This window comes from Mercenaria mercenaria, chromosome 5, assembly GCF_021730395.1.
Source record: "Mercenaria mercenaria strain notata chromosome 5, MADL_Memer_1, whole genome shotgun sequence".
NCBI lineage: Eukaryota > Metazoa > Mollusca > Bivalvia > Venerida > Veneridae > Mercenaria > Mercenaria mercenaria.
In genome coordinates, this window is record NC_069365.1 from 13327736 (window position 1) to 13347494 (window position 19759).

General features: G+C 37.2%; 1 protein-coding gene across 3 annotated transcripts in view; it reads right to left on the bottom strand.

The window, feature by feature from the left end:
- Nucleotides 1–992: 992 nt before the first annotated feature.
- The window catches only part of LOC128556876 (uncharacterized), a 135546-nt gene continuing 116779 nt past the window's right edge, over nt 993–19759 (bottom strand). For all 3 annotated transcript variants that reach the window (XM_053542708.1, XM_053542706.1, XM_053542707.1), the window contains exons 46-53: nt 18012–18096; nt 17567–17710; nt 16793–16899; nt 15048–15213; nt 10608–10862; nt 7733–7912; nt 3054–3389; nt 993–1950 (exon numbers count right to left, since the gene is read on the bottom strand). In XM_053542708.1, the coding sequence (XP_053398683.1) occupies nt 1691–1950; nt 3054–3389; nt 7733–7912; nt 10608–10862; nt 15048–15213; nt 16793–16899; nt 17567–17710; nt 18012–18096 (1533 nt within the window). In that variant the 3' untranslated portion in view covers nt 993–1690. The remainder of the gene's footprint in view (nt 1951–3053; nt 3390–7732; nt 7913–10607; nt 10863–15047; nt 15214–16792; nt 16900–17566; nt 17711–18011; nt 18097–19759) is intronic.

The following is a 19759-nucleotide window of genomic DNA, read 5'->3' on the forward strand; positions in this document are numbered from 1 at the left end:
ATAATGTTACTACTGTTTGCTGGGCAAGTAGATTAAATTCAATTGTTGATCACCTTGGTTTTGCAAATGTTAGCCTCAATTTTGATAGAAGTATGAACTATGACAACTTGTTTAAATGAAGGATAAGAGATCAATTTGTCCAAGACTGGAGGGACTGTATTAATTCTATGCCAAAATTAGATTATTATTATAAATATAAGAATGATTTTTGTTTCGAAAAATATCTCGATGTTATAGCAAACGATAAATTAAGAAAACAATTAACATGTATACGATTATCTTCACACTCTTTAGAAATTGAAATAGGTAGATACAATAATGCTGACAGACAAAACAGATTGTGCAAATTATGTTCACAAAATATGATAGAATCTGAATACCACTTTATCTTATGCTGCCCTCTGTATCATTGTGTCAGATTAAAGTATCTAGGTCGATGTTCCTGGCCTAGCATACAAAAATTCAATGCATTAATGTCAACACAAAATAGAACACGGTTGCTAAATATTGCAAGATTTGTGAAAGAAGCGCTATGCTTACGTAAAAATACTCTTGAAAACTGATTTTGATATGTCTACTGATCGTTAATTGTATTTGTGCGTTTATGTGCTTTTGCTGTTTGTAAATTGTCTTGTGTATATATTTGTTGTCTTTGCCATAAGTTATCACTATTGTAAATGGCCAAAGGCAAATGTTTTGCCGATTGCTAATAAACTTGAAACTATTAAAATTTGTAAAACATTGCTTGAACATTTCGGCAAACATTATGGCCCCGATTAACAAGTTAGGAATTGGACTGTGTGTGAAAAAAAGCCACCCAACTGGACTAAAAAATTTCTACGATTCTTTGCATGTGCCATCCATACCTGAAGTAATGTCCCAGTGCATGAGGTGTCTTCCTCCACTATCAACAATAATCTTTGAACGAAGTCTTTTTAAGCAATATGCACACAATATCATCAATACACGAATTAAAAATAACATAAAAGTTAGCCGTAATGTAAGCTCTAATTAATTTAACCAGATATTATTGCATATCAACAAATAAAGTTACAACAGGACAAAATTATAGGGTCGGAGAGAATGTTGCGGCAAAAATAACTAGCTTTGTAAACAAGAGGGTCATGATGACCCTATGACCCAGTTTTGAACTTGGCATAGGAATTATCAAGATAAGCATTCTGACTAAATTTCATGAAGATAGTCATAAATGTGGCCTCACAGAATTTAGTTGTTTTTCAATCACAACAGCACAATTTTTCATTGTCCAATCAGTATCTTTTCATTGCACTATATCCACTGCACTATATTCATTGCACTAATAGGCCTTAGTTAATATTCATTGCACTGTATTTATTGCACTAGTATATTCATTGCACTAGTATATTCATTGCACTCTATATATGATGTCAGTTATATTTTTTTTAAAAATTCCATGACCTACAGAAATGCCATTAAATCTTACTCACGAAGCTGTAGTCATGTGAGTGCAACGTTTACAGATGAATTCAGGTGAACCAGCAAGAAAAAACTATAGTCATTAAATACTAAAGCAAGTTACAGTTTTATAAGTTAAAACACTTTCAGACATACATAAAAACTTAATTTCTATGTCACTTTCCCATCAATTTTTTTTCTAACCAGGTAGTATGAAGTAACTGCACATGCAACTATATGTATGGTATTTTGTCTAGCTACTGGATTCGCTCATTGTACGTAAATTTAAACCACCTTTTGTTTCAGTTACTTGTTCTGACTGAGAATCATATCTGTAAATCTGGTTCTCAAATCCTCCATTGCCAAGCCCAAAGTTTGTCTGTTTTCCTGCTCTGGTGTTTCGCCGCCAATACATGGCTATCAGGACAACAAGTAAAATGATAACGACAGATGCCAAGATGATTCCAGCAAGTGCTCCAGAAGACATACCTAGACCTGTTGTTGATGTAGATTCTACAAAAAATATATATATTTAGTAGTTTTCCTTGAGAAAAATAACATATAACTAGATGTGTGTCAACAAGACACTTCAGGTGCCCCCACTTCCTGTCACCATATGGTTTTATGTTACTTATTGGCAATGCGAGACTAAATTAACTTCTGTATTACCTTCCGTTGAGTGTGTGTCCTCTTCTGGGGTGGGGGTGGGGTGAATCTTAAACAGTACCACAACTTTACATGCTGAATAATAATTGTTAAAGGTTTCATGACCCTTGGACATACATGCCACACTAACTTTTTGGCCCTTAATGCACATTTTTGACTATGTCAATGACCATAAATCTGAGAAATATCCAAAACAAAACCCCAGATGTATATCTTCATATGAAGAACTACAATCCTATAATGTTTCATGACTCTGTGTTAGATACTTTTTTAGATATATGTGACACAAACTATTACGCATTTTTTTTTACTGTCATAGACCAAAACCCTGGTCTTACTGAGTAAAATCTAAAAGAAATCCGCGATGCACAACCTCACGTTTTCAATAACAAGAGGTTTCATGATGCTAGGCCAAACATTATTTCGAGATAGGCACAACATAAATTCAGACTGGCAGATGATCAACAGATGTGTGGACAAGGATAAATCTATGTGCCCCTACCCCCACATTGAGGGGCACTAAAAGTTTATCCTCTAAAATAATTTATAATAATTTAGACAAGGAAAATTCAAGTAAACTGATAACCTTTAACATTTCAGCTATATTGACCTGTGCAACCATGCTATTTATAGAGCTATCAGTATTAAATACTCAAAAGAAATTGCATGATTAGTGATACCTGTATAAAGTATTTCTGTATTAAACCTGATGCATAGTACTGTTAATATAAATAAACAGTCACTGGCTTACCTTTATCAGCAGATTGAGAATGTTTATATAAATAAATATTATATAGTTAGATGGCAGTGGTTCTGTTCTGTTCTTATCAATTATACACAACACAAAACATGATTACCTGTATCATCAGACTGCAGTTGTTTTCTCTGTAGATCTGGGGACAGAGCTTCTGTCATTTTTATCAACTATACAGAACTTATAAGATGATTACCTTGATCAGCAGATTGCTGCATTGGATTCTGAGTGCTTCCTCCAGTGTATGGTCTAACAGAGATAGATGGCAGAGCTCCTGTCACTGGTTTTGCATTATCAGACACCACAACTAATGTTTTCTGTGTCACTGTTACATGAGGTATAATTGCTGTTGGCTGGGATTTCTGAGTTACTGGTGGTTTGTCTGTTGGTGGGGTTTTCTGTGATATGCTGTTTGTTGGTGGTGAAGGGGTTCTCTGTATTGGCAATATGGAAGGGCGGGTGAAAGGTATTGGAGTGGGAACATTGATGGGTGCTCCTCCTGTACCAATCTGAATCTTGCTGATATCAACAGCTGAAAAAGAATTATTTTAATAAATTTATTTATTTATTTATTTGGATTTTACGGCACACCAACACAGTATAGGTTATATGGCGCCAAACAGGACTACAAATTTTGGTTCCACATCTCATTTACATCGAAATAAAAACATGAGGTATGGGATCGAAATTTGCATACCTGCTGGAATCACAGAGTTACTGCAAAACCAAGTGTTAAGACCCTATTAGTTGCCTCTTACGATCATGCAAGGGTAAGGCAGTGGTTCCAATTCTTTTCATACACAGATCGTCCAAGAACCACATGGGGCAACAAGTGAATGAAGTAATGCCATGCAATACAAAGTCCCCTACTGGAAGGCACCTAATTTTCTCTACTGTTATTTATAGTAACAACAAAAGGAAGTTAATCCTAAAAAAAAAAGAAAACAAGAGGACCATGATGGTCCTGAATTGCTCACCTCTTCCCACATGACCCAGTTTTGAGTATGATGTCGTTCTTTCTATTATTTGACATAGTGACCTAGTTTTTGAGCTCATGTGACCCAGTTTTGAACTTGACCTAGATATTATCAAGATAAAATTCTGACCAATTTTCAGGAAGATCCATTGAAAAATATGGTCTCTAGAGAGGTCACAAGGTTTTTCTATTATTTGACCTATTGACCTAGTTTTCGAAGGTACGTGACCCTGTTTTGAATTTTACCTAGATATTATCAAGATGAACATTCTCACTAATTTTCATGAAGATCTCATGAAAAATATGGCCTCTAGAGAGGTCACAAGGTTTTTCTATTTTTATACCTACTGGCCTAGTTTTTGACCGCACGTGACCCAGTTTCGAAATTGACCTAGATATCATCAAGGTGAACATTCAGATCAATTTTCATGAAGATCAATTGAAAAATATGGCCTCTAGAGAGGTCAAAAGATTTTAATAATTTTAGACCTACTGACCTAGTTTTTGACCACACATGACCCTGTTTCGAAACTGACCTAGATATCATCAAGATGAACATTCAGACCAACTTTCATACAGATCCCATGAAAAATATGGCCTTTAGAGAGGTCACAAGGTTTTTCTATTATTTGACCTACTGACCTAGTTTTTGATGGCACGTGACCCAGTTTCGAACCTGACCTAGATATCATCAAGGTGAACGTTCTGACCAATTTTCATGAAGATCCTGTGAAATATATGGCCTCTAGAGAGGTCACAAGGTTTTTCTATTTTTAGACCTACTGACCTAGTTTTTGATGGCACGTGACCCAGTTTCGAACTTGACCTAGATATCATCAAGGTGAATATTCTGACCAATTTTCATGAAGATCTTGTGAAATATATGGCCTCTAGAGAGGTCACAAGGTTTTTCTATTTTTAGACCTACTGACCTAGTTTTTGAAGGCACGTGACCCAGTTTCGAACTTGACCTAGATATCATCAAGATGAACATTCTGACCAACTTTCATAAAGATCCCATGAAAAATGTGACCTCTAGAGTGGTCACAAGCAAAAGTTTACGGACGCACGCACGCACAACGGACACCGCGCGATCACAAAAGCTCACCTTGTCACTTTGTGACAGGTGAGCTAAAAAATGTATATAACATAAGTCCACATGAAACTCTTTACCAGGTGGAGATAAGTCAAAATACACCAAAAAATCGGACATAACATGCATGTTGTACCACAGAAAAGTGGTCTCGATTTTTCCCTACAGCCAAAGCTATTTCTAGTAATAACAAAGGTAAGTAATTCTAAAAACAAGGGTGCCTCATGGTGGTGAACATTTGTGCCAAGTTACATCAAAATCCCTCCATGCATGAAGAAGAAATGCTCCGGACAAAGTCATTCTTGAATTTGACCTTTGACCTCTAAGTGTGACCTTGACATTAGACCTAGGGACCTGGTTCTAGCGCATGACAATCTGTCTCATGGTGGTGAACATTTGTGCCATTTAGTTACATCAAAATCCCTCTATGCATGAAGAAGAAATGCTCCGGACAAAGTCATTCTGGCCTCTAAGTGTGACCTTGACCTTAGACCTGGGGACCTGGTTCTTGCGCACGACACTCAGTCTCATGGTGGTGAACATTTGTGCCAAGTAATATTAAAATCCCTTTAAGGTTTGTTGAGTTACAGACTGGACAGGAAAAAAGCCCTTTTGGCCTTCGACTTCCAAGTGTGACCTTGACCTTTCAGCTAAGGGCCCAGGTTTTGCGCACGACATGTTGTCTCATCCAAGGTAATATTTGTGTCAACTGATACTTAAATCCTGTTTTGCATGACAAAGTTATAGACAGAACAGGAAAAAAATCCTATTGACCTTTGATCTCCAAGTGTGATCTTGACCTTTAAGATAGGGTTCTGGGTGTTGTGTACGACACGCCATCTCACCATTGGGAACATTTATGCCAAGTAATACTGTAATCCCTTGATGGATGATAGAGTTATGGACCGGACAGGAAAAAAAACACAGTTGACCTTTGACCTCTAATTGTGACCTTGACTTTTCAGCTAGGGGTCCGGGTTTTGCACATGACTCGTCTTATCATGGGGAATATTTGTGCAAAGTAATATTAAAATCCCTTCATGGATGACAGAGTAATGGACCAGACAGGAAAAAAGGCCTGTTGACCTTTGACCTCCAATTGTGACCTTGACCTTTGAGCTAGGGGTCTGAAAGTTGTGCACGACACATCGTCTTATTATGAGGTATATTTGTGCCAAGTAATATTAAAATCCCTTCATGGATGAGAGTTATGGACCGGACAGCAAAAAAGTCCTGTTGACCTTTGACCTCCAATTGTGACCTAGACCTTAGAGCCAGGGGTCCAGGTTTTGCCAATGACACATCGTCTCATGGGGAACATTTGTGCCAAGTAATATTAAAATCCCTTTATGGATGACTGAGTTATGGACCGGACACGAAATTGCGGACAGACGGACGGAATGACGGACGGAAAAGTGCATTCCTATAGTCTCCGAAACTGGTTTTCAACCAGTAGGGGACTAATAAAAATATGTTCATAAGACCAGTTTCAAACCTCCCGCATCTTACTGTTTTTTTTAGTCTAACTAATAAAAACATGTTCGTAAGACCAGTTTCAAACCTCCCGCATCTTACTGTTTTTTTAGTCTTGAGACTAATAGCAATGCTACCTATATCTCCTATATTGCTTTTATAACTACAAGGTTAACCTGAAACTCAGCATAATGTGTTTCATATGATCTTTAAGTACTAGCTTAATTAACATTTCAGTAAATGGCAATATCTGAAACTACGAATGAAAGATCAGACAGTTCATCATATATAAAAATCTTGTTGAAACACAATACAATGCATATGAGAGCTAAATATCTTAATTTTATCTAAAATATGTTGGATCTTTCCAAGTTATGATATGCAAATGACAACTAAAGAGATAGGAATTACAAAACTTCTTGCATTTGTAAATCAGTGCATTTAGATATTTTCATAAATCTAGTAAGGTTGGTCTGAGTTTTTGGTTTTGATTATTTGTGTTGTATACTTTGCAATATTTTTTTTCAATCTGATACCTAACTCAATAATACTTCTCTCTGGAAGGTCAAGGGCAAGCTTTCAATCCATTTTATCACCTCAGCAGCAAGCCATAATAAATTTATAAAACCTAATAATAATCATACTTCAAGGTGCACTACATACATTGTAAACGGTCACTACAATAAAACGTTTCCACAGAAACATGTGTCAAAAATTCTGTTTATTGTCCATTTATTTCAGTAACTGTGTTATATATAACAAACTAGTTCCATTTATTTTCTAACTTTAATTTGCATTTGAATGTTTTATATTTACATAACCTTACCCATTTTTTTGTTTGTTTTGTTTTGTTTTTGTTGGGTTTAACATCGCAACAACACAATTATAGGTCATTGGCGATTTTCCAGATCTGATGGTGGAGGAAGACCCCAGGTGCCACTCCGTGCATTATTTCATCACGAGCTGGCACCTGGGTAGAACCACCGACCTTCCGTAAGCCAGATGGATCGCTTCCTCGCATGAAGATAACCATACCTGTGGTTACCAATTTTATACCTGCGGTTATCAATTTTATCAATATACAAATTCGCATTAAAATGCAACAGTTATCACAATATCTTCTTTGGGACTAGAGGATGTGGACGGTTGCATTTCCACTACTGTCCATGAACAGGCTCAATCAAACCGAGCCTGCAACATTTTCGTTTATGTCTTGTTGAACGATCTGTGGTTTTCCACTTTTTCTATTTTGACAATTAATATTAAACTTACTCTTGTAATGACTTACATTGTCAATTTAATGCTTCTTTTAATACAAACAGGAAAGTTTTACCTGGTGATTTTTCGCAGACAAACAGTCGTTTACTGTTACAGTCCTCGTCATTCCATTTTCCATCAGACAAAAATACTTCAGCACAATTCTCTAAGTTTCCTGACCATCCCCGAGTTGATGGTTCCCCTTTTCTCCAATTAGTGTACTGTACTGGAGATCTATCTATCCACTGGAAACCAGCTGTAAACATTATCATAGCAAAACACCTTCTAAATAACTCAACAACAGTAACAAACAAGACTTATCACTAATGATGATGAATACCCATAGACAGCAGCTTATTGTCAGAGGAACAGGGCTACTGAAAATATGATGAATTGCTTTTACATATTGTACAGGGAGAAGATGTACAAAGATGCACAAAGAATGTTGTGCAAAACTGTATAAGATCTCCAATTTCATTGCTGTACCTTAAAAAGAAGAAAGTAGGTCAGTAGGTCAAGGTCATGGTCAAGGGACCATGTAATCTCTAAGGGTCATCAACTAGTTATACTTAACAGCATCTGAAATATGTTAGAAAATAAATGAAGTTTTTTCCAATGTAACTCTATTCATATTTGAAACAAATAAAGGGCCATGATTTCGTGAAAAATCATTCAATTGGAACGACGTGCTTCACACATGCACAACTACACTTGGTACCCATGATAATAATAACAAGGTTTGATAAAAGTCTGGCATACAATGACTGAGAAATAGGGCGGACAAATTTTTTCCATATACATATGGAGAAAAAATTAATAAAGGGCCATAACAAAGTGAACAAGAGGGCCATGATGGCCCTATATATCGCTCACCAGAGTTGATCTGGCCTACCGACCTAGTTTTTTACCCCACATGAGCCAGTTTCGAATTTAACCTAGAGATTATCAAGACAAACATTCTTACCAAGTTTCATAAAGATTGAGTCACAACTGTAGCCTTCAGAGTGTTCACAAACTTTTTCTTTCATTTGATCATGTGACCTTGTTTTTGACCCTAAATGACCCAGATTAAAACTTGACCTAGAGATCATCAAAACTAACATTCTGACCAAGTTTCATAAAGATTGGGTCAAAAATGTGGCCTCTAGGTTGTTCACAAGCTTTTCCTTTGATCTGGTCTACTGACCTAGTTTTTGACCCCACATAATCCAGTTTTGAACTTGACCTAGAGATAATCAAGACAAACATTCTGACCAAGTTTCGTAAAGATTGGGTCACAAATGTGGCTTCTGGAGTGTTCACAAGCTTTTTCTTTGATCTTGCCTACTGACCTAGACTTTGACCCAACATGCCCCAGTTTCGAACTTGAACTAGAGATCATCAAGACTAACATTCTGACCAAGTTTCATAAAGATTGGGTCACAAATGTGGCCTTTGGAGTGTTCAGAAGCTTTTCCATTGATCTGGCCTACTGACCTAGTTTTTGACCCCATATGACCTAGTTTTTGATCCCATATGACCTAGTTTCGAACTTGACCTAGAGATCATCAAGACAAACATTCTGACTAAGTTTCACAAAGATTGGGTCACAAATGTGGCCTCTAGAGTGTTCACAAGCTTTTCCTTTGATCTGGCCTACTGACCTAGTTTTTGACCCCACATGACCCAGTTTCGAACTTGACTTAGAGATCATCAAGACTAACATTCTGACCAAGTTTCATTACGATTGGGTCACAAATGTGGCCTCTAGAATGTTCACAAGCTTTTCCTTTGATCTGGCCTACTGACCTAGTTTTTGACCCAATATGACCCAGTTTCGAACCTGACCTAGAGATCATCAAGACTAACATTCTGACCAAGTTTCATTAAGATTGGATCACAAATGTGGCCTATAGAATGTTCACAAGCTTTTCCTTTGAGCTGGCCTACTGACCTAGTTTTTGGCCTACTGATCTAGCTTTTTACCCAATATGACCCAGTTTCGAATTTGGCCTAGATATCATCAAGACTAACATTCTGACCAAGTTTCATAAAGATTGGGCCACAAATATGGCCTCTAAAGTGTTCACAAGGCAAATGTTGACGGACGACGGACGCCGCACGACAGATGCCGACGGACGTCGGACAATGACTGGTCACAATAGCTCACCTTGCACACTTTGGTGCTCTGGTGAGCTAAAAATCATTCAAAATGAACATGCTTTGCACATGTGCAACTTGACTTGGTACCAATGGTAATTGCAAGGTTTGATAAAAGTCTGGCATATAAGGACAGAGAAATAGTGCAAACAAATTTTTCCATATACTACATATAAAGAAAAAATTAATAAAGGGCCATAACTAAATGAAAAATCATCAAATGTAACCCGCTTCGTACATGCACAACTAGGCCTGGTACTGATAATAATCATGTCCATATGTTAAACATGAACATGGTGATGTGCTCTAATGATTGCTGAAACTGATAAAGTATATACTGAAGTAGATATATGTAACAATTTTAAAAACTGTCCACGGAAAAAAAATCCTAGGAAATGCCTTGAACGAGTGACTAGCTTTAGAGTGTGTGTGTGTTCGGGTTTAACGTCTTTCTCAACAATTTTTCAGTCATATAAACGACGGTGTCTACTTGCTGCCTCACTGGAATATCACGCCATAGACACGTAGCATGATACCCCACCCAGTCACATTATACTGACACCAGGCTGACCAGTCCTAGCACTATCCCCTTAATGCTGAGCGCCAAGCGAGGAAGCTGCTAATCCATTTTTTACGTCTTTGGTATGACGCGGCCGTGGATCAAACCCACGACCTCCTGCATTCGAAGCGGACGCTCTACCACTAGGCTACCGAGGCGGTTGACTAGCTTTAGAGAATATGATACACTCTGATAGAGAAGGCATCTACTTCTACACTTAAAAATAATACTTTAACACTGCAATCTTACTTACAATCTATTGACTTATGTAAACCAGTCCAGAAGCTCTGACCATTGACAGCCAATGATGTCATAGTTTTGACAAGAAACTGGTTCACTGTCTGGTTGTGAATGGATACAAGTGCCCCTTTATGTTGTTGACAATAGAAACCAGCATCTAGTGCTGTTCTAGGAACATTCACACCCAGGTAGTAACACTGACTACTGTACGAGTACCAACCAGGGTCACACAGTCCATTAGGGGCTGGTGGGGTCAGTGATGGAGATGCTGAAATTTAGAAGTAAAGGAAATAGTTCAGGATAAATTGTTAACAACATTATATGATAATCTATCCATTTCCATATGTTTTCTGCTTCAAAAACTGATAACTACTTTTTGTACCCAATAATTTAAAAACAAAAATCAGCTGGAACAAACATTCAAATGTACCCTGACACTGAAAAAGTGAGAACAAGCAATTTTCATTGGATCTTCATCAAATTTGATCAGGAAGTTTGTCCTGATGAAATCTAGTTCATGTATGATTATAGGTTATCTGGGGCAAATAAAGGGCCTTATAAACTCTACTGAAAATCACTGAACCAGAATATGTCAATGATATGCACAACTTAGCTTGGCAACAACCACTTCAAGGAAATTTAGTGGAATTCCTCCTAGTGCTACAAGGTAAAACTGTCGTAACTCCACTACAAGAGGACATTGACCCTAAAGTGCTCACCTGTGTAGTATTTGTATAAGTACAGAGTTGGCGCTCACCTGTGTAGTATTTGTATAAGTACAGAGTTAGGTTTCTTCTATGTTAGCCTATATTATATACATGAACTTTTTGAACAATTATGGTAGACATTATAAATCTGATATCACACACCAAATATCAAGGCTCTAGAACCTAGGGCAATAATTTGAACAATTATGGTAGACATTATAAATCTGATACCACAAACCAAATATCAAGGCTCTAGAACAATTTGTGCAAAATTATTTTAAAATGGGGCCAGCAGTTTTACACAAAAATGATTTTTAAAGTTTCCACTACAGACATATAGGGAACAGTGACCACGCCCAATAATATCAGACAAGACTAAAACATCATAAATTCTAAAAGATTTGAATTTGAATTTGCAATAATTAATTTTTGAATTTTGGTGAAAATGAGGAGACTTTACAAATGAAAAAAGTTATAACCTAAGGATATTTTATAAATGACAGAAAAAAAATGTTGCCTGAAGAGGTTTTACATATGAAAGAGAACTAGTTGTAACATGAAGATTTTTAGCTTGAAGGACATGTTGAAGTATATTGTTACCTGGGCAGATATTAAAGAGTGAAGGACATGTAGAAGTATTGCTGTTACCTCAGGAAATATTACAGAGTGAAGGACATGTAGACATATAGCTGTTACCTTGGGAGATATTACAGAGTGAAGGATATGTAGAAGTATAGCTGTTACCTTGGGAGATATTACAGAGTGAAGGATATGTAGAAGTGCAGCTGTTACCTTGGGAGATATTACAGAGTGAAGGACATGTAGAAGTATAGCTGTTACCTTGGGAGATATTACAGAGTGAAGGACATGTAAAAGTATAGCTGTTACCTTGGGAGATATTACAGAGTGAGGAAGATGTAGACGTATAGCTGTTACCTTGGGAGATATTACAGAGTGAAGGACATGTAAAAGTATAGCTGTTACCTTGGGATATATTACAGAGTGAAGGATATGTAGAAGTATAGCTGTTACCTTGGGAGATACTACAGAGTGAAGGACATGTAGAAGTATAGCTGTTACCTTGGGAGATATTACAGAGTGAAGGACATGTAGAAGTATAGCTGTTACCTTGGGAGATATTACAGAGTGAAGGACATGTAAAAGTATAGCTGTTACCTTGGGAGATATTACAGAGTGAAGGACATGTAGAAGTATAGCTGTTACCTTGGGAGATATTACAGAGTGAGGAAGATGTAGACATATAGCTGTTACCTTGGGAGATATTACAGAGTGAAGAACATGTAGAAGTATAGCTGTTACCTTGGGAGATATTACAGAGTGAAGGACATGTAGAAGTATAGCTGTTACCTTGGGAGATATTACAGAGTGAAGGCCCCCCAAAAAAAAAAAAATGTATAGCTTTCTTGGAATTTACAGAAAGACATTGAATTTTGTGTACTGGGAGATTTACAATGAAAACATATAGATTATAAGCTGTTCCTGAGATATTACAGTAGGAAAGAGACATAGTGTTACTGGAGATTTACGTGAAGGACATGTGAAGTATATGTTACCTGGGAGATATTAAGAGTGAAGGACATGTAGAAGTATTGCTGTTACCTGGAATATTACAGAGTGAAGGACATGTAGAATATAGCTGTTACCTTGGGAGATATTACAGAGTGAAGGAATATGTAAGAAGTATATGCTTTACCTTGGGAGATATTACAGAGTGAAGGATATGTAGAAGTGCAGCTGTTACCTTGGGAGATATTACAAGTGAAGGACATGTAGAAGTATAGCTATTACCTTGGGAGATATTACAGAGTGAAGGACATGTAAAGTAAGCTGTTACCTTGGGAGATATTACAGAGTGAGAAGAGTACGTTAGTGTTACCTTGGAGATATTAAGAGTGAAGGACATGTAGAAAGTTAGTGTTACTTTGGTATATTACAGAGTGAAGGATATGTAGAAGTATAGCTTTACCTTGGGAGATACTACAGAGTGAAGGACATGTAGAAGTATAGCTTACCTTGGGAGTATTACAGAGTGAAGGACATGTGAATAGCTGTTACCTTGGGAGATATTACAGAGTGAAGGACATGTAAAGTATAGCTGTTACCTTGGGAGATATTACAGAGTGAAGGACATGTAGAAGTATAGCTGTTACCTTGGGAGATATTACAGAGTGAGGAAGAATGTAGAAGTATAGCTTTACCTTGGGAGATATTACAGAGTGAAGGACATGTAGAAGTATAGTGTTACCTTGGGAGATATTACAGAGTGAAGGACATGTAAAAGTTAGTGTTACCTTGGGAGATATTACAGGTGAAGGACATGTAGAAGTTAGCTGCTACCTTGGGAGATATTACAGTGTGAGGAAGGTAATGTTAGCTGTTACCTTGGGAGATATTACAGATGAAGAACATGTAGTGTATAGCTTTACCTTGGGAGATATTACAAGTGAAGACATGTAGAGTAGCTGTTACCTTGGGAGATATTACAGAGTGAGGAATGTAGAGTATAGCTGTTACCTTGGGAGATATTACAGAGTGAAGAACATGTAGAAGTATAGCTTTACCTTGGGATATATTACAGAGTGAAGGATATGTAGAAGTATAGCGTACTTGGGAGATATACAGAGTGAAGGACATGTAAAGATAGCTGTTACCTTGGGAGATATTACAAGTAAATGTAAAGGAGATGTAGAAGTATAGCTATTACCTTGGGAGATATTACAGAGTGAAGGACATGTAGTTATTACCTTGGGAGATATTACAGAGTGAAGGACATGTAGTTGTTACCTTGGGAGATATTACAGTGTAAAGGACATGTAGTTGTTACCTTGGAAGATATTAAAGAGTGAAGGACATGTAGAAGTGTAGTTGTTACCTCAGGTGATATTACACAGAGTGAAGGACATGTAGAAGTATAGCTGGTACCTTGGGAGATATTACAGAGTAAAGGACATGTAGTTGTTACCTTGGGAGATATTACAGAGTGAAGGACATGTAGTTGTATAGCTATTACCTTGGGAGATATTACACAGTGAAGGACATGTAGAAGTGCAGCTGTTACCTTGGGAGATATTACAGAGTGAAGGACATGTAGAAGTATAGCTGTTACCTGGGGAGATACTACAGAGTGAAGGACATGTAGAAGTATAGCTGTTACCTTGGGAGATATTACAGAGTGAAGGACATGTAGAAGTATAGCTGTTACCTTGGGAGATATTACAGAGTGAAGGACATGTAGAAGTATAGCTGTTACCTTGGGAGATATTACAGAGTGAAGGACATGTAGAATTATAGCTGTTACCTGGGGAGATACTACAGAGTGAAGGACATGTAGAAGTATAGCTGTTACCTTGGGAGATATTACAGAGTGAAGGACATGTAGAAGTATAGCTGTTACCTTGGGAGATATTACAGAGTGAAGGACATGTAGAAGTATAGCTGTTACCTTGGGAAATATTACAGAGTGAAGGACATGTAGACGTATAGCTGTTACCTGGGGTGATATTACAGAGTGAAGGACATGTAGAAGTACAGTTATTATTGTAGAGATTGCACTGACACTAGGATATGCATAACTACATTTGTTATGTGAAATTATGTGCACTGAAAGACATGCACAAGTACAGGTTGTAACCTGACGAGATTTATAGATTGAATGCCATACAGTAATACTGTTGTTACCTGAGAAGATTTATAGATTAAAGGATATATAGAAGTAGAATTATTACCTGAGGAGATTTTACATATTGAGGGATATTTAGATGTACAGTTGGTATCAATCCATCTTCCTGTAGAATTGACAATCACACACCCTTGACCACCTACTGGCTGTCCAGCATCCCAATTTGTGTACAACACTGGCCAACCATCTGTCCATGAATATGTTCCAGATTGCTGCATATCAAGAAAAACTTTTGTGATATTAACAGCACATAGTGTGATATAAAATCATGCCCATTCAAATTACACCTGTTACTTGTATGTAGCACATGATGTAAACAATAAACAAGAGAGCCATGAAGGCCCTGTATCGCTCACCTTACCTACTGGCCTAAAGATCATCAAGATGAATATTCTGACCAAGTTTCATTAAGGTATGGTCATAAATGTGGCCTATAAAGTGTTAAATAGCTTTTCCTTTGATTTGACCGTGACCTAGTTTTTGACCCCGCATGACCCAGATTCGAACGTGACCTAAATATCATCAAGATTAACATTCTGACTAAATTTCATGAAGATATAGTCATAAATGTGGCCTCTAGAGTGTTAACAAGCTTTTCCTTTGATTTGACCTAGTGAACTAACTTTTGACCCTACCTGACCCAGATTTGTTCTTGACCTATAGATCATCAAGCTTAACATTCTGACCAAGTTTCATCAAGATATGGTCATAAATGTGGCCTCTACAGTGTAAACTAGCTTTTCCTTTGATTTGACCTGGTGACCTAGTTTTTAATTCTACATGACCCATCTGGACCTTGAGATTATCAAGATTTACATTCTGACCAAGTTTCATGAAGATACAGTCATAAATGTGGCCTCTACAGTGTTAACAAGCTTTTCCTTTTATTTGACCTGGTGACCTAGTTTTTGACCCCAGATGACCCAATATCAAACTCGTCCAAGATTTTATTGAGGGTAACATTCTGACCAAGTTTCATTAAGATTGGGCCAAATATGTGACCTCTAGAGTGTTAACAAGCTTTTCCTTTGATTTGACCTGGTGACCTAGTTTTTGACCCCAGATGACCCAATATCAAATTCATCCAAGAATTTATTAAGGGTAACATTCTGACCAAGTTTCGTTTAGATTGGTCCAAAATTGTGACCTCTAGAGTGTCAACAAGCTTTTCCATTGATTTGACCTGATGACCTAGTATTTGACCCCAGATGACCCAATATTAAACTTGACCAAGATTTTATTAAGGGTAACATTCTGACCAAGATTCATTAAGATTGGACCAAAATTGTGACCTCTAGAGTGTTAACAGTCATACTGTTGACGACGACAACGCCGACAACGCTGATGCCGACGACGGACCCAGGGTGATCACAAAAGCTCACCTTGAGCATTTTGTGCTCAGGTGAGCTAAACATGAGCAGAGACCTACAGTATCATGAAAAAATGTGCAGGATTAACCTGACAAACAGGATGAAGGATCGTGCAAAACATGATACTACTACACATATCAATAACTCCCCAATTTAATCAGTGAAATAAAGAACAGGGACTAAAGCTACAAAAAACATCTATATGTATTTCTTACAATAAACACAACTGTTACAGTTCACCCTGCTGACTCACAGCCTTTTCTCATGGACTTATCACCATTAAGGATACTGACCGCTGGATATAAACTATTAGGTGAAACATCATGGACTAATGGACTTTGGTTGCATAAAAACACTAAACTGATTTTTCAAGCATGCTATGATATTCTCTAACATGAAATGACAAAATCTATTTTATTACCTTGACATCATTTAACCCAATCCACACTGCATCAACATGGTTCTGCTTCATGGTCAGGTATATATAAGCCTGCTCAAATCCAGAGTTTACCGATGACAAATATCCTCCTGAGAAATTAATTTCTTCTGTTTATTAAAATTGTATAAATTTTCAGATATTCAAAACGTGTACATGTCATATCAGTAAAGAACCAGTTTCTGAAATTCCCTTAAACATATCTTTGGTCCATTTTTTTCTGAATGTCACACTTGCCTATCAATAGCAACTTTAGTCTGGTTTTTTTTGTTGATGGTTTCTTGTCAACTGATGTTTGTGACAATTACGAATTTAGAACATTCATAAATGCTGAAGACCAAAATCTCTTTAGATTTAACCAGTGTCTTAGATTTAAAAACTTTTTATTGGATTGCAGTCATACCACTAGTCAATTCTACATTTATGCTCAGAAACAACTATCAGATGGTAGAGTAACATTTTGGACCCTAAACCAAGTTTTATAACCTTTGGCCTTGAAACCAGAAAGAAATTCTTGATACAACTTTGGTAACACCCAATTTCAAATTGCGAAAAAAAGTAAAGTGGCACATGCCAAAAAAAAAAAAAAAAAAAAAAAACAATCTGAAGTTACAAGCAGGTATGCAAAACAAAATATGACTAGAGTCCAAAACTTAGAATTTCAAAATGATGGAAATATGTAATAATCCTGGGTTTAAATCTGACCAACTTGTGACTATTTAGAAACATTACAGTATTTCTGTCTCCTTAGTATCTTACCTCCTTGTTGAATACAGTAATCATTTGCAGCTGACCAGTTGACTGCTTTGTTTACAAAGAAATAGCACCCAGTCTGAAACAGCTTTTGTCCTTGCTTTACATCACAGATACTGGGTACCGGTTCTGGTGTACTAATCGTTGGATCTGAAAATATAAATTTTGTCCTGTATGTACTGACTAACATAAAAGGTATTTTACACTTGTTCTCAGTATAAATGGTTTTGTTTAAACATTAAAAATTTGTCATGTACATATTGACTAACAAAATAAATACTTGGAGCCAATACTGGTTATCAATGGAATCATAAGAGTTATCTCTTGTGTAACTGACCAGAAAGACTGAACAAAGCCATGAAGTTTTTACATGCCTGCCTATGTAGGAAAGGATTTGTCCTACCAAAGGGCCAGTGTGGAATGAAAATGTGGAAGGTTTGTCTCCCCTTACCTTTCTTTGTCATACAAACATATCCATGAGTAGTTGCACAGCTTACATCATTCCACTGTCCAACCATACCAGGATACCCCATTATCTGCAAATAAATACTGGAAGAACTAGACGATGCTTTTTTAGACAAGAGGACCATGATGGTCCTGAATCGCTCACCTATCCCCACATGACCCAGTGTTGAACTGAGTATGACGTCGTTATTTCTATTATTTGACACAGTGACCTAGTTTTTGAGCACATGTGACCTAGATATCATCAAGATAAAAAATTTTGACCAATTTTCATGAAGATCCATTGAAAAATATGGCCTCTAGAGAGGTCACAAGGTTTTTCTATTATTTGACCTACTGACCTAGTTTTTGACCCCACGTGACCCAGTTTCAAACTTGACCTAGATATCATCAAGGTGAACATTCTGACCAATATTCATGAAGATCTCATGAAAAATATGGCCTCTAGAGAGGTCACAAGGTTTTTCTATTTTTAGATCTACTGACCTAGTTTTTAACCCCACGTGATCCAGTTTCGAACTTGACTTAGATATCATCAAGGTAAACATTCTGACTAATTTTCATGAAGATCCATTGAAAAATATGGCCTCTAGAGAGGTCACAAGGTTTTTCTATTTTTAGACCTACTGACCTAGTTTTTGACCGCACGTGACCCAGTTTCGAACTTTACCTAGATATCATCAAGGTGAACATTCTGACCAATTTTCATGAAGATCCATTGAGAAATATGGCCTCTAGAGAGGTCACAAGGTTTTTCTATTTTTAGACCTACTGACCTAGTTTTTGATACCCACATGACCCAGTTTCGAACCTGACCTAGATATCAGCAAGGTGAACATTCTGACCAATATTCATGAAGATCTCATGAAAAATATGGCCTCTAGAGAGGTCACAAGGTTTTTCTATTTTTAGATCTACTGACCTAGTTTTTAACCCCACGTGACCCAGTTTCGAACTTGACCTAGATATCATCAAGGTGAACATTCTGACTAATTTTCATGAAGACCCATTGAGAAATATGGCCTCTAGAGAGGTCACAAGGTTTTTCTATTTTTAGACCTAATGACCTAGTTTTTGACCCCACGTGACCCAGTTTCGAACTTGACCTAGGTATCATCAAGGTGAACATTCTGACCAATTGTCATGAAGATCCATTGAAAATTATGGCCTCTAGAGAGGTCACAAGGTTTTTCTATTTTTAGACCTAATGACCTAGTTTTTGACCGCACGTGACCCAGTTTCGAACTTGACCTAGATATCATCAAGGTGAACATTCTGACCAATTTTCATGAAGATCCATTGAAAATTATGGCCTCTAGAGATGTCACAAGGTTTTTCTATTTTTAGACCTACTGACCTAGTTTTTGACGGCACGTGACCCAGTTTCGAACTTGACCTAGAATTTACCAAGATGAACATTCTGACCCATTTTCATAAAGATCCCATGAAAAATGTGACCTCTAGAGATGTCACATGGAAAAGTTTATGGACGGACGCACGGACGACGGACACCGCGCGATCACAAAAGCTCACCTTGTCACTTTGTGACAGGTGAGCTAAAAAGCGCATGTCTTCCCCAAAGTATAGTAGTAATCGGCAAGTGTTCAATAAGGAAATGAGCGAAGATCAATGAGACACTGATGGCTGGCTTAGTGGCTGAAATGCAATAAGAATCATCTACTCAGTATGTCCAACCATTCTTTAAAGTTTCAAGGATCTGTGTCAAGTGATTCT